The sequence below is a fragment of the Malaclemys terrapin genome, chromosome 1 (assembly GCF_027887155.1).
Source record: "Malaclemys terrapin pileata isolate rMalTer1 chromosome 1, rMalTer1.hap1, whole genome shotgun sequence".
NCBI classification, from domain to species: Eukaryota; Metazoa; Chordata; order Testudines; family Emydidae; genus Malaclemys; species Malaclemys terrapin.
This window is the reverse complement of record NC_071505.1, coordinates 126,542,765-126,570,451: the sequence shown is the minus strand read 5'-3', so window position 1 is coordinate 126,570,451 and position 27,687 is coordinate 126,542,765. Positions and strand designations below refer to the sequence as shown.

Here is a 27,687-nt window from a genome sequence, read left to right as displayed (position 1 = left end):
TACCTTTGTGAGTTAAGGTAGTATCATTATCCCCATTTTACAGATGGGAAACTGAGACACAGAGAGGCTAAGGCCCAGATCCACAAAGGTATGTAAGCTCTTAATTGATTTCAATAGAAATCAGGAGCCTACATACCTTTGTGGATCTGGGCCTCAGTGACCTGCTCAAGGTCACAAAGGAAGTTTGTGGCAGAGCAGGGATTTGAACGGAGGTCTCTCAAGTCTCAGGCTAGTGCCCTAATCACTGGACCATCCTTTTTCTCAGTATGGAGCAATTCACTTCAACAAATGAGATCCAGAGACATCTGGTTCAAATGGTGCTGTATGAAACCCAAGTAAGTATTGTGGAGAGGCTAAAATTCTCCAGTTAGTCAATCTCCATCCCATTTCAGAACTCCTCCACCAGGAAGACATACTTTTATACTCTGCCATGCTTTTATGAAGGATAGAAGAATACTACCAGGACAACAGCTAAGAGCAGAGTCATTCGTTAGCCCTCAAATATATACATGATTCCAATGATATATATGCATAACTTTAAAGGCTCCAGCATCTATGTATCATGCAATGCGCTTCACCACATGTGCAGGACAATCAGCTACTGCATAATGTGTGGAGGTGGAGGAAGGTTCAGGGATGCCATTCACATACAGATGCAGAGGAAAACAAGGCCTGAAGTACCCACAGCCTATATTAGACACACACCGCCAATGATGGCAAGCAAAACTGGAGAAGAGAAGAGAGGACATATGAACAAGGCTAGGCCCCAATCCACGTAAGCATACATTTAACTTGAAGGATATGAAGGGTCTTCTTAACTCAAGTAGGACTCTTCACATGCTTTAGTGCAGACAAGGCTGGCTCTACTGTTTTTGCCACCCCAAGCAGCGCGCCGAATTGCTACCCCGGACGGCAGGGGCAGTCCATGTGCCGTTAGGGCGGCACACGCATTTCCACGGTGGTGGCACTTCGGCGGCAACTTCTGTCTTCAGCCGGAAGACAGAAGCCGCTGAATTGCCGCCGCAGGCAGGTGAACATAGAAGCTGCCGCCAAATTGCCACCGCCGCGGAAACGCGTGTGCCGCCATAACGGCACACGGACTGCCCCCACTGTCCGAGGTGGCAATTCGGTGTGCTGCTTGGGGTGGCAAAAACACATGGACTGCCACCCCTTGCAGATTGCCGCTCCAAGCACCTGCTTGGAATGCTGGTGCCTGGAGCCGGCCCTGAGTGCAGAGGTGTCAAGCATTTGCCTCCCTCCCCTCCCATATATTTATGTGGCCTGAACGACATCTCAGCTTTTATTTTTGTTTTTAAATACATTTTTAGCCCTTATATTTGTGAACAAAACTTTCCAAATGGGAACTAAGGGTAAACCAATTCAATGCTGCCTTTCTGAGTCTACAGAGAACCTAAAGTAAAGGCTAGGAGAGCTGTGAACTTCTCTGTCTTCTGTTAATCTCATTGGCATGTCAACTAAAATGATGACACTTTTACGTCAACATTAACTATTTCACTGTTGATTATTTTAGCAGATGGAATGAGGTGAGGGGTAAAAGGGAAGTGGAAGATGGCAATTGCTGCAGGGAAGAGAATGCAGAGGGATAAAAACAGAAGAGGTGTAAAGACAGGGAATAGGGAGAGAAATAGGAAGATGGGGAAGGAAGAGAAACAGAGGGCAGATAGAAAGGTGGCCCAAGAGGGGATATATTTTCCTACTGAGTGATAGGTGCTATATAAAAGCCAGATTCCACCCTTGATCTTTGTGCAAACCTTCCATTGACATCAGTGGGCATCCTGCTGTGTACTGTGGGGTGTGTGCCATCCTAAATTTTTACCTCAGCCTGTGGCCCATAACTAAAAGTGGAATTCAGTCTTCTCCAGCAAATGTGTTTGACACCCTTTTGCTGAAACCAGGTCTGGAAGAAGATGGCCCTAGAATTAGGAGCGGCGCCAGGGTTTTTGCCACCCTAGGCGGCAGCGCTCCTCCTCAGAGCATTTGGCGGCGGGGGTCCTTCCGGAGCGAGTGAAGGACTCGCTGCCAAAGCGCCCCGAAGACGCAGAACAGAAGGACCCCCGCAGCCGAATTGCCGCCGAGGACAGCAAAATGCCACCCCCCAAATCCTGCAGCCCTAGGCGACCGCTGGCCCTGCCTGGAGTGGAGGTTGGCAGCCCATGCTAGCTGAAAGAAGTGAGCTTTAAGGAGAGATGTGAAGGCAGAAAATGAGGTAGCTAGCTGCACAAGCATAGGGAGCAGCCTGACAAATAGCACAGAGGCATCAAGTAGAAGATGAAGAGTGGGAACACAGGTACTATACACATATGCAATTAAGCATAGATAGTATGTAATTATACATATCTAATAAACATGCATAGGCATTAAATATTTATACATTACACATATCTAACATTCACGCATAGCATTAAGCACTCATTAACATACAAGTTAGCTGACAGAGGCCATTAATCTAGATTTACTGAGAATTATTTTCTTCTTAATGCAGATATACATAACGTCAGGTGTTTCTTTTGCTGTTAGAACTGTCACTGAAATTGATGGGATTACTACATGCGAAAAGAGCACAGGAATTAATGTCCATTGGGGTTATCTGGTTGCACCAAAAGAATACACTATACCTCCAAAGATTAAACACTAGTCATAGGAAAGATCAGGTATAAGATGCTAGCCTGTTTTGTCCTTCTTATTTCCACTTTCCTTATTTTAACCCATAGCTGTCTTTTTTTTCTTTAATTTTCATCTCTATATTTTCAAGAAACATTTTTGTATGTTTTTGTTTTCTTAGAGCTAGATAATAATTCCTCATCACCAATTGCATGGAACAGCAGTGCCAGCCAGTGGCTAGATCGGATAAATGTAGATGGGTATTCCTCTGGCTCACCCAGGCCTGTGACAAGAGGTAAAGGTGCTCCAAGATATAAGCGGTTACCATGTTCCTGCCTGTTATATGTTGAATCTAAGCAGAGTTATACAAGGAAAGAGGAAGCAGCTGCAAACCAGGTTCCCATAGGGGAGGGATGTATTCTCTCGCCTCCTAGCCAGCTGAAGCTTGGATTGTTATTATCCAGTAGCTTGAATTGATTTGTTCTGATTTTAAGTCTTATTCTTGGAAATAAAGTAAGCCCTGAGAAAAGGGATGTGACATGACCTGTAACTGGCATTTTAAAGTTTCTTTCCTCAGCTGGTAAGTCTACACACTGGCTTATGAAACCCTATGCTTCTCTCCGCTTTCACAAGCTGAAACCCACAGGTGTGAGCTAAGGAAAGTGCCAGGATTGTCCAAAACCTGTGGACCAGAAGCAGAGCCATCCCTAAGGAAGGGCGAATCGGGGTGACGGCTTCAGGCCCTGCGCTTTGGGGGGCCCCGCAGGCTGGTGCCGCATGGGCAGCAGGTGAACCGCTGGCTGGGGGAGGCTTAGGCTACCCCCCAGCCCAGCCCCTTCAACCTGAGAGATAGCGCACCGGGAGGGAGAGCGCACGGCAGCTCTGCAGCTTTTCCAGCCCCGGGAACGTGGGCAGTGTGACCCCAGCGCCCTGGAGCCCAGCAGCACCACCGAAGCGAGGCCCTCGGGGGGGCGGAGTGTGCGGGGGACTACGCCTGGTTGTTTGGAGAGGTACCGCCTCTCCCAGCCTCCCCTTCCCGCCCCCGGCGCGGTCGGTCCGGGAATTGACATCACTTTTGCCCCAGGCCCCGCACCCCTCTAGGGATGGCCCTGTCCAGAAGCACTGGTAACTAGGACCATGCCAACAATATTTTACCATAGTCTCCCTTAGCCAAACTCTCAGGGCACTTCAGAGCTCGCTACTACAGACTAGGTCTGTGGTAACTTGTGTAGGTACCTTCTCCTAGCTATGGGGGAAACCCCTCTGACCCAGGATGTGTGTGTGTTTGTGGTGGATCTGGGCTACAGAGTTGGGGTGTTACCCCAGAATTTGGACCAAAAGGCACTCCAACAATGGTTTTGGGACACCAATTTGAGAGCTCTCAAATTCGCACTATACCTTGCTCCATCCATATGGGTAGAAAGGGGTTAGCTTGCCCTATAGGAATTGCCAGGGTATTATCAGGGGGCTTATCTCTGACTCCCAGAGGATTCCCCAGAGCAGGCTAATCCTGCTAACCCTTGGAAGGACACTGATACAGCCTTCTGCTAAAGGATGGACATCACAAGCAGTAATTCTTCAAAAACAAAATCATATGTATTTAAAAGAAATAAGTAGTTACAATATACGTAATAAAACACGAAAAGAAGAAAAGAATACATAGCGCATAGTAAAACACAATAGAATGACCTTTAAAAATCATATAACAAAGCAGCGCAACAAAATAAGACACACAATACACAGGATATATACAGACCATATAGCAGTTACAATGTTGCTGGGGTCCAGGACAGAAAGTTGAAGTCCCACCGCATGGGGCTGAAGCCTGGAGCCCAGAGCCACGCCACCCGGAGCTGAAGCAGAAGCCTGAGCAACTTAGCGTTGCAGTGCCCACCCGTGGTGTGGGGCCCTGGGCAATTGCCCTGCTTGCTACCCCGTAATGCTGGCCCTGGCTTTTCTATGCAGAAAACCAGTTTGTTTGTTTGTTTGTTTTACTTCAACAGTTGAAATCCATATATGAACTTGTGAGTACTGATTTGAGAAGACCCTTTGGGGTTTCAGCCTCAAGAATGTACCTAAACTAGCTTAGATATAAACAGAAAACTTCTGGTTTGGAAGTAAAAATAATTTTCGCCGTTAATCTCCTATCATGTCCAGTAAATTAATTTGAAGAACATTCTGCATAAAGCTGATTATATATGGGATGGGGTCGGGTTGGGCAGTAGATTTATTTTTAAATGGACACCATCAGGTCAGATATGGCTTTAAATTATTTAAGTTTCGTGATAAGATTTTAATATAATTTAAGATCAATATCAATGTTTCCATGATTATATATATAAAAAAAATCAATGGAACAACTAAACAACAACAAAATGTTTATAACCAAGACGTTACAGAATTATGCTAGTCAGAGAACCAAAATGAAGTGAGGACTAGAAAGTGTAGCTGACCAGAAATAAACCTAGAATTAACTAGTCTCTCTTTATTGTCCAAGCTAAGAGATGAATATGTAAACTAACACCATAAACCGTAACTCCTGAATTATAAGAACTTGCTGTTCCCTTTTCATCTGAAAAATAAAAAAAGTATTTTATACTGCTTGACCACTAACAACTGAACAATAGAGATACAAGGTGGGTGAGGTAATATCTTTTATTGGACCACCTTATGTTGGTGAGGGAGACAAGCTTTCCAGCCACACCGGGCTCTTCTTTAGGTCTGGGAAAGACACTCCAAGCCTATGCACACCATACTGTTTAACCATTCTAGCAGTGCATCAGCACTTTTAGCTAAATAAGTCCAGTCTAGTCATCACAAACACCAAACAGTCTGAGGATGAATAATGTCTGCAAACAGAGAAGCTCTAATAAATAATCATTTGCACTTTCATGACATTTTAATCCCTAGCTATCAAATCACTCTACAAAGATGGGCATCATGGCTTAGCAGCCTGAGGCAAACTGAGCTCACTCAGAGGGTCAGTGGCAGAGCACTACTCCCAGTCCTATGACGGGGACCATTCACAGATCTACTCTGCCATATTTCAGAGGATATCAGCCAGGTACCTGACCAGGGCTATTTAAAACCCCACCTTTCACAGTGTGTCCTAGACAGTTAATTTGTCCACCCAGCATTGGGTACGGGGAGTGGGTTGCAGAGTGATAAATGGGAACGGAGGAAGAGGAACAGCTGTTCCTGTTATTTAGATCTGATTATTTAAACTGGATAATTAGTCCTCTTGATCCATACACATGCTTATCAAAAATCCCAGACAAAAGGTGTCAAGAGTGTGGAGCTAAGCAAGAGGGGAAGTTCCAAGATTAATCCTCCTGCCTCCCTCTTTTCTCTTCCTCTTCTTCGTTTCTCAAGATAAAGGCCCTGTTTAGTGTTGACAGCTTGTCAACACTAAGCTGCTCCGGTGGACACTTCCTTCCTCTAGGTGGCAGTGTTATCCCATAGCTCGCAGATGCTGCCCTGTGAAAAGCAGAATATTTGCCTTATTTCCATCAGGGGGCGACGTGCATCCAACCCAGGCTCTGCCCCCAAAGGATACTAAATGAATTTTGACGGGTTAGGAAGCCAAATTCTTGCGAGATATCTACTTTCACCATCTCTGCTCCTGCCACAGTCCGCTGAACATCTCAATTACCTTTTTCAGTCATCCCGGGTCATTCCAGAAAACGTGTTAACGTTTTCTGTCCAAGCAAGGAAAGGACTTTTGCATCTCCAGTGTGGACCACCCATCTACCCGAGAGCTCCACCACTACAACCACGTTCAAAAACATGCCCAGCAGAAAGGCTAGGTCTAAAACCCGGGAGAAGGCGGGGTAAAGGAGTCCATAATTACAATTCTGTTCTGAAAAGGTCTGAGAATTACAAAAACCTGGCGGGGGAATGCAGATTAAAGGACGTTTTCCTAACAATTCTTGGTTGAAGATTTTAGGATATGAGATATAAGCAGTGTGGATCAGAATACGAAAACGGTTTTACCCCTATATATTTTCAAAAAGGGACCGTGCTCTCTTTTGTGAGAACATAAACTTAAAACAGTTACAATGAGCATGTCAGAAAATCAATAAGACTAAGATTGTCCAAGATATTAAAAAACAGCATTAAAGAAAGACGTGACTGATGATTACATATAAGGAAATATGTATATGAAGTGCTCTGGGGGAGGGCTGGTTGCCTATGATAGCCAGCTCGTTGATTATTAAAGAATGAAATGTGAGGCATGTATGGGGGAAAGACAGAATGGTTTTACTGATCAGCAGCGAGAGATAATTGAGCTCAGTCCTGAACAAAGTTAGCAGGCTCGGTCTGTCATTCCTCCCTCACTCCACAGGAGCTAGAGAGATACGGAAAATCAATACCTCTGCACGGTTTTCCTTTTCTTGTTTCACTTTGCTCCCTTTCTGTGAGCATTTTGTAGCACCTCGCTGTGTTCATACCTCCTACAAAATAGATGTTCTTTTCAGTAGCTCTCTAAGGGTTTTAACGAGATCTGCTAAGTGGGTGCGCGAAAGGGGTTACCATTGATCGTGGCTCAGGGTACGAAAATCCAGACATTATTAACTAGTTAATCTTTTGGGTCATCTAGAAAACTATGTACAGTTTTCAAGTATATATAAGCAGCACAGATTGATGCATTTACAAAAATGTGTTCTCAGGCAAAGGAAGATGGCTTACAATCAGTTTTGTGTTCACTATCTGCTTTTGTTTGTCACTGCCTGCTTTTGTTTACATTTGTATCGGTGTGTATTTCGCTGTTTCTCTTTGTAAGGTGCGGATAGCTTTATAGGTTTCCGGTTACTAAAATTATATGCGCATGTGTGTATATGCATAGGTGTAGGTATATATAACTTACACAAACACAGAGATGAGTATGTATGTGAGTTATTTATATATGCATATGCCTACAGATGTATGCATAGACACAATACACATATAGTACAGTATATCAGAACAAACATTCCTACAGATTGTGGGAGTAAATGGAACAGATCTCAAAACCAGTGAGATTTAAAAAATTCGACGTCTAAACAGGCTTGAGTATCAATTATTGAATATAAATTGGGAAGTATTAATCTCTATGCACCCTGAGGCAGACCGAACTGGATAACTTAAACCTCGCTAAGAAGCTGGGTATTTCTTAAAGGAGGAAGAATGCTTTCTTGTTTTGCAAGACTGTATATAACTACCACCCCATTCAGTGATAGGCGTGTCTACAGGTATACACACATTCAGCTCTCTAGCAAGATACAGATATAGACACACACTAAATTGTACAGCATATAACGACATATACACAGACATGGAAGAGCTGGCTTTCTTCGCTTTAAAAAAAAGTTTTAACCATCTATTTTGCAAAATAAATAAACAAGCTAGCCACACTGCTCCACGAGAGACAAATGTTTTAGTGACTGCTTTATTGCATTACATATGTGTGTGTAAAGGATGAGATGCGGTAGATTCTGACACGCACACACGGGCGGGGGAGGAGGGGAGGAGAAAGAGAGAGAGAGTGAAAGTGTGAGAGTGAAAGAGATCCTCCTCCTACCTGGAGCCACAGCTTGCAAGATACGTGGTGTCACCTGGGGAAGTCAGAACAAGTAAAAACACATTGAACTTGAGGGCTCTATGAGGTAGTTGATCAAGATCAGGGCTTGCTCATTTTCTCTCTCAGACGGGCTGTCCTGGGTTTTTGATTTGCCTTTTTGATAAACTCTTTCTGTCCCCCCCTCCTTCCCTCCCCCCATTATCAGAATCAGTTTTGGTCACCATGGTTTTAGAAAAAAAATCTTGTCTGAACGTTGTTGAGTTTTTACAGTTCGACCGGCTCCGTTTTTGTGTAGCCTCAGACATGCTCTTGACTGGGATTTAATCGGCAGAGATCAGTTCTACTTTTTGTGCATTTTTTATGGCTCAGTCCATTCTCTAGATCATGCACAGAAACTTTCGAAAGTGGATTTTCTACGTGTTTCTATGCTTTGGAGTCATCTATGTCAAACTAGGGTAAGTGATTGTCCGCACTAATCCTCTGGTTTTTGGATCAAACTTGTGAACAAAATATATTGCCAAAAATGTGTGATATTTGTCTCCCCGTGTCTTTGAAGACGTGTTGAGGCTTCACATCCATCAGCAAAACAACAGTGAAAATGTGTATTTCTTTTAAATGCCTTATTGTGATTCTAATCAGAATGCCACTGCTTTAAAAGAGACCGGCGAATAGAAGCTACAGTAACTTTCAGTCTGCAGGGACCAGTTTGGCCGTGAAGGGAGATTTTTGGATTATTTTGGATTATTTAATCGAATCTAAATATTAGCTCTGGCATACAGTCCCTCAGAAACCTGACGGAGTTAGCTCAGCCACTATTGATGAGATGAGACAATAGAGCAGAGTTTAAGTAGTCAAAGGAGGGGGGGGGGCGAGGGAAAATCCCTGGTCTGAACCTGCTCTCAGGGATTTTTTTTTATGCAGGCCTAGACACAATTTGCGCTTCTATCCATCACACAGACGTGTTGAAATTAACTTGACAACTGGCCCGTCTACCTCTCTGATAAAACAACCCTGAACCGCACCAGGAACCAAGGGCTATCGCTGCAGTGTTCTGCTCATTGACTGCAGCCATTCCAGACCACATTTTAGCAGGGCTATTGGGGAGTCAAATGTTTGCTTGTTGTTTGACCACAATGATCTAGATCACTATGTTATTTTAGTTGCCAAGTTTCTCTCTCTCACTCAGTCACCTGTATGCCCTTATTAATATTGCTCTCGCAGTAGGCTGACTTGAGTTGTATTTCCACATTCCTGAGTCCCAGCCGAGTTCTTACCTGTCGAGCTGCAAACTCTTAAAAGATCCTGCCTTAGCATAGCTGCGGGATTTTTTTTTAAATGATCAAGAATGCATAAGGTGGGTTGTAATCTGAAAATTCTTGCTTCTCAGTTTGAAATCAATACAGGTGTGTGGGGGGGGGGACAGGGAGGAGCTGCAATTATATTAAAGTGAGGATAATTGCACTGAGTGCAGTCAGAAAGACTCAGTCATACAGGCACTGCACCACAATCCAGCATAATGTAGAGTATCAGAGGGGTAGCCGTGTTAGTCTGGATCTGTAAAAGCCGCAAAGAGTCCTTTGGCACCTTATAGACTAATAGACGTATAGGAGCATGAGCTTTCGTGGGTGAATACCCACTTCGTCAGATGCATCTGACGAAGTGGGCATTCACCCACGAAAGCTCATGCTCCAATACGTCTATTAGTCTATAAAGTGCCAGAGGACATAATGTAGAGTGCCTCTTGGTAAAAGACTAGGGTTCATCTTCCACCCTGATCCACCTCCCTCCAAGACATAATGTTATACAGCTTTGGAGCACAAACTACATCAGCCATCCCTTACCCTCCTCTTCCTTTGATATTGTTTTACACACTTGACTTTTTTAATAGAGCCGCACCACCTACCTAACATGATATTTTGTGTTGCTCCCTGCAAGCGGAGCAGCTTCAGAAAGCAGTGCAGTACTCTGCAGTGCAATGCAGGGGCAACATATCATAGAGTTGAGGGTGGGGGGAAGGAAGGGCAGAGGGAGGAAATCCGTAATCAAGTGAACAGAATAGCAGAGCATTAAGATCACACAAGGGGAAAATCAGCTCAAAAGGGCCAGTTTACTGATGGGAAAATAACTAGCTCAAGCACTGCTTACACTCTCCCATCATCCAGCTAGCCATCTCGAAGGAATCAGAGGGCTGTAGATAATTGGCATGAGGAGAGGATGCCCTTATTTACAGTGGGATAGGAAAGCCAAGAAATGTGGCCCAATGGACTGGCTTTCCGGAGTGTTTCCCGCAGGTTGCCTAGTGGGCAGAAGGTAGTTTTTTCCCCAGGTCCCCATTACACATAGCTCAGCTATTCGCAGGTGTCGGTTTAACCAGATGTTTCAGAGTAGCAGCCGTGTTAGTCTGTATCCGCAAAAAGAAGAACAGGAGTACTTGTGGCACCTTAGAGACTAACAAATTTATTAGAGCATAAGCTTTCGCTCTAATAAATTTGTTAGTCTCTAAGGTGCCACAAGTACTCCTGTTCTTCTTTTAACCAGATGTGTTGTCTTTACTGAAATGGATTCAGGGTACAGAACTCCAGTAACTGCATGTGGCAGGGCACAGGAAATAAGTGTAAGATTGCCCGTTAGTAGTGCATTAGAAAGACAATATAGGTGGGATAATAATATCTTTTATTGGACCAACTTCTGCTGGTAGAAGTCTAAGCTGTTGAGCTACACAGAGCTCTTCTTCAGGTCAGGGGAAGGAAGCAGAGGGTACGTTAAGAGAAAAAGCGAAGCTCCACTCAGCAATAAGAAAACACTGAAAATAACAACGCGAAGTTGAAAGAGTTACAACTATCCCCTCAGACACTACCGTAAAGGGACCAGATAGACAGAATCGGAATGATTGGGTATCTTTCACGTTGCTAAGGATCTTGCCTTGGCAGAACAGCGCCTTGCCTTTAATCGACTTTTTTCTGCACTGGCCTATATGCATACAGGGGGAAAGTTAGCTGGTACTATTTCCCAGGGGTATCTGCTGGATATATATACGATTTTTCCTGAAAGCCTACTCTGGTTTTGAAGCTTTTTAGCATTTTTTAGCTGTTTTTAGCTTTTCATTATAGCTAACCAATTTGTGTCATCATGTAATATAGTGCTAACATCTGTCATCCTTAAGGTTTAGATTTACACCGTTGTAAATGAGGAACGAATTTGGCCCATATATGTATTCAGATATTAGATACCACAACGATGAGAACACTGTACATGCCTAGATAGCTAAAGAAAGAGATCTCTCACGGCGAAAAGACAAGACCAAATAGTTTGCAGTACAAGGGAATGACTTTGTTAGACTAGATTCAGTTCCATAGTGGCTTTATAATTAAATGAACAGAAGATTTGGAATATGGTAACGTCTGGAGGGGCAGACATTTGTTGTTAGACATTAAACATGCAACTTTAAAAAAGAGAATTCAGAACAAAAACAAAAGGATATTGATGAATTGTCCCCATAACTAAAAACGAGTGTGTAGCAAGAACTGTAAAACCTCGTATAGAAACTCCATCAGATCTTTCACCATTCCTTTAAGGGGATGATGATATTTCACTTTCCCTGAACAATAGCAGAGAAATTTGCTCTGAGATCCTGGGCTACTTCGAGGCTAGACATGTGGGATGCAATTATTTCCTCTTTCATCAAGCTCTGGAACTACCATTTTGTTGAAACTATATCCTTTGGCTGTAATGATACCTTTTTGGAGTCAGGTTTTTGCATAGAAAGGAAAGGATGGGATGATAAAGTAGCAGTCTGCCTTCTAGTGCTTTTGGGTTTAATTTGCAGTATGAATACGAGTGTTGTTTTGCCAACATAGCAAAGAGTTATTTGCAGTTATTTTATTTGCTATGGAAAAAAATACTAAAACCTTAATAAAGTGTTGCAAAAGCTCCACTTAAATAATGAGAGGACGCTGGCAAACTAAAGCCTCAGAAAGGAAGCATCAAATACACATTTGCCTACCCAATGATGAATGTGGAAATTGGGTGTCAGCGCTTTTAATTTAACGAAGAAACTGGCATTTGTCATTAGGACAAGAGGGTATAATTCCGATCCAGCAGTCTTCACTTAGGCAAAATTGCCATTGACTTAATTTCCATTCTGTGACTTGACTGAGAGTTTTGCAAGAGTGACGGGCACAAGATAAAGCATTACTTCATATTGAGAACCAATAATGAGTCCTCTCCTTAACTATTTCGCCAATTATTTAACACAGGAAATCAGAGGACTGAGCATGGGGAGATTTCTGAGGTATTCACATTTTAAATACTATTGCATTGTTATGGCAAACACTTCACCTGAAGCACCGGAGACAAAAATAGGAATAATCATCGTTTTATCCTCAATTGAGATTCGAATTAAAAAAATAACAAAATGAAAAAACCCCAACCCCTCAACTCAGGCAGGTTAAAACATCTCATATTTAAGCAAGCATTTCCTTTAGTTTTCAACCAGGATTAAAATATTACTGTCAGATATTGCAAATAAGTATTGCCCGCAAAAGTTGCATAACGACAGAGACTGTTAGAAAAAATGCAAATTAAAAATAATAGCAGTACCACAGCTGCAAATGAAAAAGTAAAGTCTGAGAATAATAGATACAAGCTTTGTAAAGGTGGAGTCCACTGATGGAACTCTGGGCTAAATTGAAACCAGTGCTGTCAATGTGATGCTTCCTTTCGTTTTATTCTCTCACAGAGAACAGGTAAGGAACATATTTCAGCACTGGAACAAAAGAAAACAAAATTGACTGTGAATGGAAAGTCAGAGTAACATGCGGGAGGGGGCGCGAGGGAGAGAAAGGAGGTCGAAAGCCCTTTAACTATTTGATAACAGTGGAGCCATTTATTTAATCCAGTGGAGCCATTTAATCCATTTGGATACATTCTGGGAAGATGATTCCTCCTGTAGAGGTGGATGCCCTGTTCACCAGGTCGCAGCATGAAACTATAATGTGCTGGCTTTTCATGTCACCTCGCAACGGCATAGGGCACATATAGTCTGGCGTGTCTTCATGATCTTGAAATGTTGCACCCTTGTCTTTTCAGCATCAGTTAATCTAGTAAAATCGGGCATGTGTTTGAAAAGGCGGGAGGGCATTTTTTTCTCCTTCTAAGCACATGTGATCAATAAAAATAACTGATGAACAGAAACCGAATGATGGTTCTGTCTGAACATTTGTTTTGCTATTGTGGCAGTATACAGAAAACGACAACGAAATCGCGCCTTCTTTGGAGGCGCTCTTCTAAATTACATTACTCGTGGACATAAATAGACTTCATGGGTCAGATCCTGCAGTCAGTGGGAGCTTTGTCTGCGTAAGCTGTCCCGGAACGGGATAAATGAATTTCTTGACAGTGCTTTCCCTGGTTGAATTAATCTATGGAACATAATGATGGTGTAGCAGATACACAAACCTTTAGCTTATTATCCTTTTCCTGCGCTCTATCACTACTTGGGGAACTGGCCACATCTCAAATTTTGTAACTACACAAATAAAATGCTTCCTGTTATACAGAAACCACATGGGTATTTGGGCTTAGCATTTTATTTATTTTCTAGGGCTTTGCATTGTATTTAGTAGATAGCAAATACTCACGTGGTTTCAATGTACGTGGACTCCAGGCACCTTAGCTGTAAATGAAAATAAACTGCATCGCTGCTCTGGAAATCCTATAAAGTTTGATCCATGATAACTAGGTCTGGCCAGCAAGAATCAAGCTATTGATGCTTCATCTTTTGTTAAAGATGAAAGAACATTAAAATGCATATTTTAAAGCGTACAGGAAATAATCAGATTTAAATAAATAACGAAGATAGAGAGCACTTAATCTCCGGGCTAGTCTAAACAGCAATTCCAAGAAGGGTCCAAATACCGGATAGCTCCTAAACTTTAATAATATTTTAACTACTGTAGTCAGAGACTGAACATTTCAAAGCAATCTAGAGGATTTACACACACCTCTTCCATGTAAAATCAATGGGTCTAAATCCCGTGGACTATTTCTACATTTCCACTCAGAATCTTTACAAAGGCTAAATGAAATGTTGTCATCTTATTCTGATTTCAATAGTAGCCATCACGAAAAAAAAAAAAATTATTGACAGTAGTGACAGTCTATGCCTTCTCACATGGCTTGCCAGCCAGACAACTGCAAATTCTAGACAACTCTGTTGTTGTGCACCATACTCTAACTTCTGCAGGACATACGCAATGAATATTATTTCCGTGAAGAAATTAATTCTGTGCATTACAGACATACTTCAAAAGGTTTTACCAGGTTTTGATGTACACTTATTCTGGACATTTTGCACTCAGAGCAAAAGAAAGAAACTGAAGCTCGGAGTAGGCAGATAAAAGAGGGGAAATAGTTTCTTCAATACTGTCTCTGTGTCAGGCTCATTCTATAGGATGGTGTTGATAACCATTTCACTGCTGTTCTGGCTCTGGTATGTTTAGAGCATACTTGTTTGTGGGAGAACAACCGGTACATGCTCAAAAATGTCATATTTGGGGTTATAGATAATATAATCGTATAAACTACAACACCATTTTATTACAAGGAGGGTATTCGGTTTTAAAACACAATAGGAGCAAATGCATCTCTCGTTCACACACACACAGAGGGAAGTTTATGGAATTTAATTCCACTTATTTCTCGTTTTACCATTTCGTAGTGTCACTCCAAAAGAATAAATTGCATGACTTTGTTTTGTTTTCTAGAGTGTTAATCTAGTCATGTATTGTAAATTAACGCTATAGATAATACCGGTCCTAATTCTACAGTTACAGATGTGCAAATCATGTTAGTTTCAACTACGCCAGGTGAAATGTTACCACCTCATTCAGTAGGTTTTACAGTACCAAGTGGGGAATGTTTACTGTTTAAACATGGATCTGACTCTTCTTTAAAAGAGGAAACATTTTAAAATATATCTGAATGGTCAATCTGTAAAAGCATGCTAGAAATAAAATAAAAAAACCATTTGTTATAAACTCTTCTGATTTACATTTATCATAGTTACACGTAATTAAATCATTACTCGCATACATATAAATATGTATATGAGAGAGTGGGATGGAGAGCGGAACGTATATATGTATGTACTACAAAGAAATATGATAATTTAGAGGATCCAACTTAAACTTTAAACCCTTTAAACAATGTAAAGCGTTCCCCCTTATTCCCTAAGATTATATTTTTCAAGCTGTTAATTATACTAACGGATGATATTAAACTTGTAGATGAAAGTGATTAAATAAAACAAAAATAGTAACGATTCTGATAATATAGGTAGAGAAAATGTAACTATTTTAGACTCAGTCTGCAATCTTAACGTCATTTGGAGGATTCCTTTATTGCATAACAGACACCCAAAGATATTTAGCTACGTGTTCTCAAGAGATGCTTTCACGATATTTGGAATACCCAAGTTAAAGAAAACTCGTGCAATTATTTGGGAACTAACATGAGAAAACACATAATTTACATATGGACTAAAGAAAACTGTAAAAATGAGAGACCTGGTGTTTTTCCGCTGCATTTATGCTAAAGTACCTGCTATACATATTTCTCTCTCGGGGCTCCTTTTCCAATTCCAATTCTTGGACTCTAACGTGTCTTTCTTCCCCACAATTCTCCTCACTAACAAATACAGTGCCCCATGATTTTTCCAAATAAGGGAAACACCCAACAGCGCAAAAAGTGAGAATAATTGTTCATCACAAACTTTTCACTGACGTATTAGTTACTGGCTGACTTTGCAATACGTTCAGAAACACGTTAGGTGTAATATTATTTATTACCTAATCCTATGAAAACATAATAATGTAGTAAACAGCGAGAACATTGAGAACATACGTAGACTGCCTCCAAGTAATACAGGGAAGAGGGAACTAAACAGCAGATGAAACTGCTCCTCAAACTTTCATCTTCTGATAAAGAAAATCTTATTCTACGTGAAATGTGAGCGGTGTGTGCGAAGATGCCTCCTGAGCCGCTCAGAGATACCAGGCATGTTGGCAAAGGACTATAACCCCCCCAAACAAGCTACTTCATTTTCTCCAACTCCCCCCACCCGAACTCCAAGCCAGTAAAAAATTAGGATTCAAAGGATTGCCTGCTTGTTTCTTTTTTACTCAGGCGACTATATAAACATTGGCTTTCTGAAAGGACCCTTTGAAATAATGTTTAATTTTCAACTCAGGAGGCTATAATAACAGATCCTTCCCTCCACCAGCTTCTCTCGCGATGTTTCAGATGGGGAGGGGGGCAGCCTTCCATAATAAAACAATGTAATCAAACTAAGTTTTGCGTTTGTAGCTGCCCAGTCCCCTCAGCATCCTCTAACCACGAGCTTTTGAAATAGTGCCATCTACACGGCACCGGAGCTCGCAGCCTGCAGCCTACAGAGCGGATGATTTGTTTAAAATACATGATCAAGTTGCTGAGGCTTGTTTTCAAAGCAAGATGTATCTGGAGGTCTCAGGCAGTGCACACAGCTAGAATGCAGAGCTTTGGCTAGATCAGTGTCTTTCCATTGTCATCCTCCCCTTTAAAAGAAAAAAAAAAAGAAAAAAAAAGGAGGCGGATTGCAGTGACTGACTGCCCAATGGCAGCTTGGAGTCTCAGGAGAGTTAGAGAGAAAAGAGAGAGAGAGAGAGAGGCACTTTCTGCCATCCAAATCCCTTAAACCATCATCATTCCAACAAGCGAACCCACTCTCTAACAGCTTCCAACCACTGAGACATGACAGGCAGCATTCCAGAACCAGAGGCAACAGCAGCAGCAGCAGCAACATATACGCTTTAGCACCAAGGGGAAACTAGGCACAACAATACAAACAAAACAAACAAACAAACAAGCCCCCCCACGCCCAAGGGACTGGATTCCAACTCAGATTCAAGCAAAAAGGCCACAGCTGACACCAAAACGGGTGGGGAATAACGATCTGGGGGGGCCAGAAAGGAATAACCAAGGAAGCGAACTCCAAGAGTATAAACGGGATTCAGCCATGCTCCTTTTTTCATCTCGCAGTGTTTTACTCTCAGTGTATTACCCTCAGATTTTCCTCATCCTTACCAGTGGGAGTTACCTGTAAGTGATCCAGATTTTTTTTTTAATACTCTTTAAAATGACCCCGCTAGCTACCTGGGGGCGAGTTGACAGAAGGGAGCCGGGATACATAGCGTTGTAGCAGGTCTGTGAAATGTGTGATGATACTGATGTTTTAAGTCTGTCAGGGGGGGTATGCAGCCAGGTAGCCGGAGAAGCTGGTTGATAGCTGCTCGTTTCTCCCCAAGGCGGGATGCGGATTTACCTAAGACCCGGCAGAGCACAGACCACAGCTCTCCATATCTCCGAGTGTTTTACGCTATCGTGGGAAGGTCACAGTTTGTCAGCTCTTGAATGATGGGGAAGCACACCTGAACTCTTAGGAGGAAAGAACATAGGGTCCAGCTTTTCCCAGAGGAATTGCAAAAGCCTCCGGAAGGGCAATATCTATTTATGTTCTTAAAGGGGGAATATATATATATATATATATATATATATATATATATATATATATATATATATATATATATATATATATATATATATATATATATATATACATACAGACCTAAGGTTATACAGCCCGGGGCATCTGTATAGACTAAAGCAGAAATCATCAAAGCCTGTGAAAACAAAGGTAGGGTTGGACAAATGCACCTACCGATACGTTGCTATAACTGGATGCTTTCCCAAATGAATGATCTCTGATCTGATTTAGGAGTTAGGACTGGCTCCAGAACCTTTCTCGTGGTCGGGGGAGGAAGGGGCTTGGGAGGGGGAAGGGTGTGTGGGACTGGAAATAGTTTCGATCTTTAAATAAAATCCCTGTAATCACATATGTGCTTTCTTGGCTCCTGTTAACTCTGGAGTGAGTGCCGGCGCTGGTGGACCTAAAGGTCTCTCATCAGGTTGGCTAGCTGTCCCTGGTTTTAGGCTGTCAGGTGTTTCTGACTGAAAAAAATCAACCTCAGGAGTGGACCCCATTAACTTTCCTGTCCGCCTGAAAGTCATCTCGCAGGTGGCTCACACGTGGAAGGGGCTAGAAACTAACTGCGCCCTGGATGAGAGCAAAAAATGTCAAGTGCCTCTGATCGCCCAACGCCACCTGCGTGCTAACCACATGTAATGTGGAGAACAGAAGTAGCCGAGCACAGTTTTAGGGTCCGATCGTTGAGCACCTTGAACTCCACTGACTTCAATGGAGGTTTGGCACGTCAAATACAAAGAATGTAGGATCGGGCCCGTGGCTGGGTCTGAGGGACATAAAAGACGCGGTAGGCACGTTTCAGTAGGCAGCTGCCGGGGTTACCTGGCTCTGTGGTTGAGGGAGGTTGCGAGGGTTTGCCAAAGACGGTACCAGTCCGTTCAAGAGATCTTGAACCTGCACCCTCAGCCTAATAAGTAAAACATGTTTCAGGATTCCTATTTCACGCTCACTTCATATTTACAGTGTCCTGATCAGTCTACGTTTTTTATGATGCCACGACTTTAACTTTTGCCCTCTGAATTGTGTGTGCATGTGTAATTTTAAGATGTTTGCCCTCTTTCCGTTTATATATATATATATATATATATATATACACACACATATATATATACACACACACACACATATATATATATATATATATATATATATATATATATATATATATATATATATATATATATATATATATATATACACACAGTTTATATCTCTAGTTTCTGGTAGCCCATGGAAAAACATAATCCTCCACCACGCAAGAGAAGAAAGAATAAACACACCCATCAAAAGAAACTAAACATGTCTATTTCTGCATTCTTAATTCTTAATGAAATGCACATGCCTTGGCTACTGATTTTTAAAGACGCTTGATTTATGGAACCATGTTCGGTTTAATTTAGTTGGATGCTATTGATCAAACCAAATAGCTAAAGCTCTCTGTTTTTCCCATGCGGGTCATGTCTACTGGTAGGTAACCACTTGCTTATAAAATACAGCATTGGCTTCTTTTCTAGAAGGTCAAAAGTTATAATAAATAAATAAAAAAACCCTTTTAATATAAACGTAGCCATATTTTCTCAAAACCGTAGGAAATTACTATCCTACAAAGTTTTCCTTCTATAAATAGTTCAAATCTTGAAACAAAAGTTTTAAACCACACACCAGATGCTGGGATGCTGGCGGTTTCCCTTGCTGTGTGACATAATTATAAGGTCCGAATGCAAAAGCTATAGAAGTATAATAATAATACTAAGGCAACTGCTGAGGGGGAATACAAGGGAAGCAAGGCATGCTTTATTTAGAGCTAACTACTTGGAGATCTTCTGAGCGCTCATCTGTGACCATGAGGATTTGCTGGGGATAAATAATGCCCTCTCCCTTCCCTGTGCCATCCCCAGTTCATCCTGTGAGTCAGGTCACTTGTTCCGCTGCCTGAAATGGACTTGGGGAGTTAGAGCGAGATCTGAGCCTTGCTCCCTATTGCAATCAAGTAGAGCAGAAAGGAAAGGGATCAGGAGGTGACACATAACAAAGCAAAGCCGAAATCAACAAGCACGTCCCTTGATTAATAAATCCGTATGAACACAGCCTTGTGTCCTGCTCAGGCTAAACAGGAATGTAATTGCAATCCACACATCTGTGTGCAAGCAAGACTTCGCTCCTTTCCTCTCCAGCCCAGCAAGAATATTATTTAAACGCCTGAAATTCCTCTGTTTCCATCAAATGCATGCTAGTATTAGTTACCCTGACTCTTTGTGTAGGGTCCCAGACAATGGGTTTTGCGGTTTTTTTTGTTTTTTTTTGACAGTTAAAATAGAGAGAGGTTAGTTGAGTGCCTACTGAATTTGGGTTGTTTATCTTGTGGACAAACATATGTCTCTGGCTTACTAATGATAGCGTCTGAAGATTAAAGCATGGTAGAGACTGTTTGAGTATTACCTACTGGGGTCTCTTTCCGTTTGCATTTGTGTAGGGAGGCTGCTTCTCCCGTTGCTAAGGGACTGCCAGTGATGAGGTTCATTTTGCTACGGATCTTTCTATTCTAGTCTGATACGCACAAGCATATGACCGTTGTAACTGCTTCTGCTTATAAGAGAATTGTGTACTTTGTACTGAAGGATGCAAAACTCTGGCTTCACGAAGACGGGGTGTATGCCTGTTTCTATGCGGGCACCGCGTTTCTGTTTCAAAAGGCATACAACAAAACCAACGCAATCAGAACAAATAGTGTATTTCTAACGTGTTTTAGTGCACTGTAGGCTCAGTGATATGGTTTCATTGCTTAGTCGAGCAAAAAGTAGGTTGCAATTAGTTATAGTCACAACTGGTTAGAAAAGGGACATCTTATCAAATACATCTGTATATGGTGAATATGCTATATGGCAAAGTTGTTATTATTTTGTTGTTATTATTATTGTGTCCATGCATCATAATAATTGGGACCTCTGCACTATTGTAAACATTTGTGACCAGAAACAATTCGTTTATGATTTTTAAAAAAGAAACATGACTCAAATACAAATAAACTGCTGGTAGGCAGATTTTGGAAAGACTATGATAAATTAAGCATGTAAAATAAGAGAGGTTCTTAATAATATCAATCAGATTAGTGTAAATGTCCAAGAGACAAAATCAAGCATAATACAAGGTGGCACCTTTTCCTACAATGGGGATATAGATAGTTTCTTGGTAGCATCTTCTAAAACAAAGTGGTTGTATTCTAATGTTTGGAGGTAACATCTGTGTAATTTTTTTCACTATTCACCTTCGTATGGCAAGATGAATGCATTGTTTGGGGATTCATTTCTTACAGCTTGTAGAACATGGGGCTATGTACTGATATAGGAGGAGAGTTTGTCCAGTCAGAGATTTATTTGCTGTGAATGGGAATTACCCTTTTGAACACAGAGTAACAGCACAAGCCTTCATGCTGATCGTACATTAAAAACCGCAAGAAAGAGAACTTTCTACATTAGTGAGCAGCACTCAGTGCTGGCTGATTTCAAAATGTAGGGAGAGAAAACTGCCTCTGTATGAGTTTGTTAATATTCCTGATGTTGTCACTTCTGATACCCTAAAACATTGCAATTCCACATCCTCTGCTACTGGGGCTACTACATACTCTAAGGGGATAGGTTAAAGGGGATTTCTTTTGTTTTTTCATGCAGCAATAGGAAAATAATAATTCTGAACCCTTAAAGATTAGGGCTGTTGGTCACTAAAGATTTTCATCTGCTGTGTGTAGGTTTGTAGGGAGATGCACACACGGCATGGTACATTAGATAGGGTACTGGATTTGGATTTATTCCTGGCTCAGTCACTAAGATGCTGTGTGATCTTGGGAAAGTTACTTCATCTCTTTGTTTCCCCCGCTCACACTTTGTCTATCTTGTCTATGATCTTTGGGGTGTTTGCACAGTGCCTAGCACAGTTGGGTCCTGATCTCTGTTGAGACCTCTAGACACTACTGTAAAACAAATGATAAATAATAAGAGGCTTTTGAATGAGATTCGATACTGCATGGTTGTTGTGGGATATGTTGTCTTAGAGACATAGGGAAACTCACACATCAGAAGAGAGTGGCCTTTCCTAACACACACTACAATAAATACTTTCTTGTGAGAGAGATAGTTGAAGATGACTTGCATGTCCCTCACGGTGTTATTTCTTTTAATGGACTGTTCTCACTCACTAAAGCTGTCACACAGAGATATGAAGCCTAATTTCAGAAAAGTTGAATATTCAACAGCTCCAGCTGAAACCAGTGGAAGTGTGGCCTCTTAGCCCTTCTGAAAATGAGGCTCCAATTTCTTTTAGAGGTCGGCCCAAACTAAATACCTTGTTGCTTTGATGAGGTTTGGAGCCAGATTGTAAATCTATGACTGGCTCCTCTCTTTGTCATAATCTAGGCCCAAACCCCAGATTCTGAACTTCAGGGAAATTCAATTATGGATCCAGACTTTAGACTTTTGATATACACCTAACAAAACAGAAACAGTAGATAATCGAAAGAGTCAAGTGTTAAATAATAAAGAAAAGGGAGTGGCTACATTCATTGTTCATAATCTAGGATGGCATCCTGAAATTATTACACAGACTGCTTTGGGGAGATATTAAAATAAATATAAAATCATTTTAATTATTCAGGTGAGCAGGGAAAATGGTCTAATGCAAGGATGCTAGCATATAAAATAAAGAAGGAAAATCCTCTAGAAGAAAATATTTTGGAAGAAAAGTCAGAAGCCAAACCAAGAAGGGTTAGGTTTACATCTAGACTGGACAAATAGAGGTTTTTATATGGTAAAACCAAAAACCATTAGATTTGTCCATTAGTATGGCATTCCAAAGATAGCATGTCACAGATTATTTTCTGTTCTTGGATATACATGGCTTTAAAAATGGGATTAACCTACTGTCAGAACAGATTCCTGACCCCCAAAATATAATAATTCTTTAGTTCTCCCAAGTCATTGTAAAGGAACATTGGGAACAGCTGTTAGATCAAAAGGTTGCTACACTGCATCTGTTCTGGAACCTTTCTGTACAGAGCTGGTTACCCTGGGCTAATTTTTGCAGGCCATTTCTCCACTATCCTACCCTTTTGCACGTAGCTATGCCCTCAATGTATGGCCAACACGCAGAAGTAGTTCCTCCCGCCAGGCTGGCAGGTACACCTGCACCTGCTAACTCCTTGCCAGGTGGCTTGTGGCTGCTCATGGTCCATCTGTCTGCTCGATTCTCCTTGCTGCTTGGCTGCCTCTCCTCCCATCCCTGCCTCTATAGCTCCACCCAACCCTACCCTCAAATCCATATTTAAGCACACACATTTTATAATTTTGGCTAGAGCATCTAACAGGAGAGAGCTATGCACTATGTGGAAAATAAACAACAGAGATTCCCCATTATAACCTTAGAATAAGATTTAGAGTAAGCCTAGACCCCTATCTTGGATTCCAAGATTTCCATGTTCTTGCAAAAATCTCCATGTTCTTTGAGATATTTGGATTGTACCATATTAGCGAATAGCTGGCATGAATGAATATACCGGCAAACAGTTAAACTTGTAATTGAAAGCTGCAGAGTTAAGCCCTGGGCTGCATGGGAGGCTAATAGAGATCAGGAGCTCAGGCAAAACAATGCAATCAAACAAAAGACAAGGCCAGTGGATTCTCAGTAAGCGTTTTAATTCCCCCAAGGGTCATGCAGTTCTCTCTCTCTCCCTCCCCACTCCTTTCTTCCCCAAAGGTAAAATAATAGATCCCTCCCTCCCTCCCACCCTCAAATGTGGATGGTCAGGTTGGGTTTGCAATGGGCCTCTATATTCAGCAATAGTCACTCATGACAAAGAACATGCATTGTAATTTTTATTTCCACTAATGGAAACATGGAGGAAAGGAGGACCCACATTCTGGATGCAAAACAATGCTGCAGATTTAATTTAAAAAATGTCCATGTCTTCTATCCTGATCATTATGTTCACCAAATTGGTAGGATAAAACCACAGTCCTCTATATAAAGCATTGAGAAATCTTTATCACATCTCCCTCTCAGGTTATGCCTCCACTTCCAAAAGGGTGTTTTCTTTACAGCCTATCATGGGGCAAGTGCACCCCATCTCCCTTTGAGGCGGGATAAAGGTGTCAAGGCCCCACAATTATGTCCGCCTGTCCGCCCTTAGCCTGAGGGCAGTACAGCCTAATGGCTGAAGTCAATATACTCTCACTTGGGCTGTGTGGCCTAATGGCCACAGTCAGTATGACTGACCTCCTCAACCCAGTTGTGCAGGGTCAATACAAGCACCCTCCCACTCGAGCCGTACAGTAGTGGCTAGAGTCTATAAAGCTGCCCTCCTCAGCAGGGCTGTGCAGCCTGGTGGCTAGAGCTGGGGAAGTGGGCTGCCACCTGCGGCGGTGTGTGGTGGCCATGGTAGGGGCCATGGTAGGGGTAGGCCTTCCCACTCCACTGGTTCCCAGCCCAGGTCCCTGGCAGTGGCTAATATGTGTGCCACTGAGACAGCGGGGAATCTGGCTGAAACATGCTGACTCAAGATCCGGTTCAATAACTGGTCCAACATCAAGTTCCCCTGGGCTACTTCCTACCATTTTTCATGATGCTATGGTCTGGACATCTTCAGAGCCTCTGGCTTCCTCAGCCTGCACTGCTCCCAGCAGCTCCAGCCTGCCTTGGGCGTCCGCAGGTATCTGGGTGCCTGCCTGGGCCTCGGTGTCTCTGGCTCGCGTAGTCTGGGGTTCGAGTTGCTCCCAGGCTGAAGCCTGTGAGTTGCATCCTTCCTCTTCAGCGGTCAGCCTAGAATGGCTGGGCTGCTCCATTTTATACCGAGCCAGCACTTGGACCTGCCCAGTAGAGGGGAGGGGGATGTGGCTTTCTCTCCCCAGATTGTGGGGTTTACCCCTTCCTGTCCAGTGTGGGGCAAGTACACCCCGTCACACAGCCTGAAAGCTACATTGCTGTAAAATCCTAGTGAAGACATGGAGCTGGTAGTTTTTAGCATGCTGCAGTTAGGCAAGGTCAACGTTACAGCCTCGTCCAGGGTTGGCCTCATTTAGCTACTTCATGGTTATAAACTACAGAGCCTTGTCTCCACTAGGATTTACAGTGAACTAGCTAAAATGCATGAGTTATCTCACTGTAAAAACACACCTAGTTTTGGCAGTGAAGACATGGCCTCAATTGGAGAGCTAATGTGTCTTGTCCAGGAAACAGTCTGAAGCAGTAGAACAGACAATTTGTATCCAGTTATCAACTGCACTTTTGATATTCATTTTCTTTTCAACCAATGACCATAGAACAGATTTAAGTGGTAGCTGAAGCCTCACAAAGGGTAAAATTTACCCTGTACAAAAATCCAGCAGAAACCCTATGCAGCAGGTAAATCCCACTTAAGCATTATGGGTGATACTTAGGTATTGAATTGGCCCAAAGTTCCTATGGACCAGATCTTCAAAGATATTTGAGTGCTTAACTCCCCTTGAAAGCAATGAGAGTTAGGTGCTTACACACCTTTGAGGATCTGGGCCAAAGTAACCAGAAAAAGGACATCAAATGGGATTTCAAGAGTGTAACTGAGAGCACATATTAGCCTTATACATTCTAAATGTGGGATAAGAACTGACCCTGGTGAAGTGGCACCATGTCCAGTAGTGACTGTTACTGTGCCTCTAAAATGTTCAGCCTGTTACAAGAGATGTTTAGCCACAAAGCTGCCATTAAACTCAATGGGGGAACACTTCATTTTCACAGAGTTGCATGGAATTCAGCCACAAAACTGCCAGTGTCTTTAATGGGAGTTCTGCGGTTTAATCCAACACAAAATCTATGGGAAATGCTGGTGCCTAACTCCCTGCTGCTGACCCATTCCTGGACTGAATAACAAAACTATTCAGGAAAACACCTGCTTCTTGGGAGGCCATTTGTTACATCACAATAAATGTGCAAAACTATGGAATAGCCTTACCTTGTGTCATCTTACCGTCAAGGGCCTAATTCTGATCCCACCTGGAGCCTGATCCCAATCCCAATGAAGTGAATCAGGAGTAACGTCCGGTGAAATCAACCAGGTTACTGTGGTGACATAAGAGAAGACTAAGAGCCAATGTCAGCATGATTCTTGCTCTTCTAGTATTCCAGGATAGCTTTGACACAGGCTACCATATTATGGAATAGGAATATACAGACAAGGCATCATTAATAGAAGGCTATTCCTCCATGTCAGACAAAACCCCAAATCAGTTTTTGGGTTATTGAAATAATCATTATGGCTTATGGAGCCAGTATGAGCTAACATGAAAATAGTGCATTTTTTTTAAGGGGGAAAACACTTCAAAAGCATTGCGGCATTTGTTCTTTATGTGCAAGGCATTGTGGGGCAGTGCACCCTTCAAGTCTGGAAGTAAAGACAAGCCATAAAGATATAAATACTGTCTGTCTGCAAGTAGGGCATGGAAAACAATTTGAGGTGTCTTTCATTTATAATTACTTAAGCATTGCAGGCCTGGAACTGGATAATAGATCTTCTTTCCTGGTTGAAGTGAGACATAATTATAAAATGCTACTAATATTTAACATTAGTGTCTTTCATTCAAGGGTCTCAAATGAATTAATCCAACATTCATGTGAACTTGGCAAGGATCATTTCAGCCACCATTGGGGTGGAATGCAACAGCTGATTAATAGCACACAACACCACAGCACATACGCTTAAGACAGTGACTATCCCCAGTTGAAACAGAAGGAAGAAATTAGGAAAACCCAAATACAATGAAGTGGGTTGGAATTTGGTGATGATGATGAGATAAACGCCCCTAAAGAGGCAACTTTGCCTAATGGGTTAAGTCCTGGCCTAGGAACCAAGAAGTTCTGATTTCTAATGCTGTCTCAGCCATTGAATAACTGTGGCCTGAGACAAGTCATTTAACTTATCTATGCCTTAGTTTGCCTCATCTTTAACATGGAGGTAACACTGACTAGGGTGGTTTTAGAATTAGTGTTTGCACAGTGCTTGAAAATGTAAAAGTGCAATATAAGTGCGAAGTCATTACTTTTACTAAGATATCCAAGGAATCATTAACGACCACAAGTGGTTGGGTCTGCACTTCCATTTCTCATCTGAAGCATGGCACCTCCTTGCTGGTGCAGTGGCACAGCACTAAACCAGGGAGAAGGGTGGCCACATGCTGATATCAGCAACATTATTTCCTGTTGCACATAGCTGTTGTATGGAAATCTCCCATCCAAGTATTGACATAGTCAGATCATGCTAAGCTCACAATAGATGACAGAATCACAGTGCAAGATGGATAGCATAGGACTGGATAACAGACATGACATGGTTAAAATAATTTTGAGAGGAATGGCAGAATCTCCCATGACTCTACTGGCAGGATGCCAATGAGCCATGTGACTATTTGGTTAAAAGAACCCTCTCAACCATGAGATCATTTTTTGTTGTATCTCTTTCTTTTCTAAACTTAAAAAAAGAAAAGAAAAAGAAAACAAAGTTACCACACAAGTTTCTGCAATAAAGTTATATTGAAGTTGGATGACATAGGAAGATACATTCAAGAGAATTCAGAGAAGGGAAATGGTGTTCTTAAACAAACCTGCTGTGAAGGGAGTCCCAGAGCATTGTATGACTTTATATACTGTATGATGATCAATACTGCCATACAACAAAGCAAGATAAGGATGGAGAATGGGACTTAAATCTGAGTTTTGGCTATTGTTGCCTTAAAACCAGACCTGTTGTGAGGGGTAATTTTAATATAATAAACCTAACATTACTAGGTATTTGTATAAATAGAATGGGCTAGATCTGGCCCACGCTAATTTCCTCTTCATTCCTAAAAGAGATATTAGCATTTGAGTTTTGATTTGTTTTCTTTTATTGGTGCCCATCACCTTA

The 27,687-nt window shown here is 42.0% G+C and overlaps 1 protein-coding gene across 2 annotated transcripts in view; it reads left to right on the top strand.

Annotated features, from left to right (window-relative positions):
- The first annotated feature begins 8,281 nt into the window (after nt 1–8,281).
- The window catches only part of WNT7B (Wnt family member 7B), a 138,068-nt gene continuing 118,662 nt past the window's right edge, over nt 8,282–27,687 (top strand). Inside the window, exon 1 of one of the 2 annotated variants that reach the window (XM_054038392.1) lies at nt 8,282–8,637. In XM_054038392.1, coding sequence (XP_053894367.1) covers nt 8,567–8,637 — 71 coding nt within the window. In that variant the 5' untranslated portion in view covers nt 8,282–8,566. Of the gene's footprint in view, nt 8,638–16,947; nt 17,321–27,687 lie in introns of those variants that run through there. The other variant, XM_054038381.1, reaches the window with a different exon arrangement.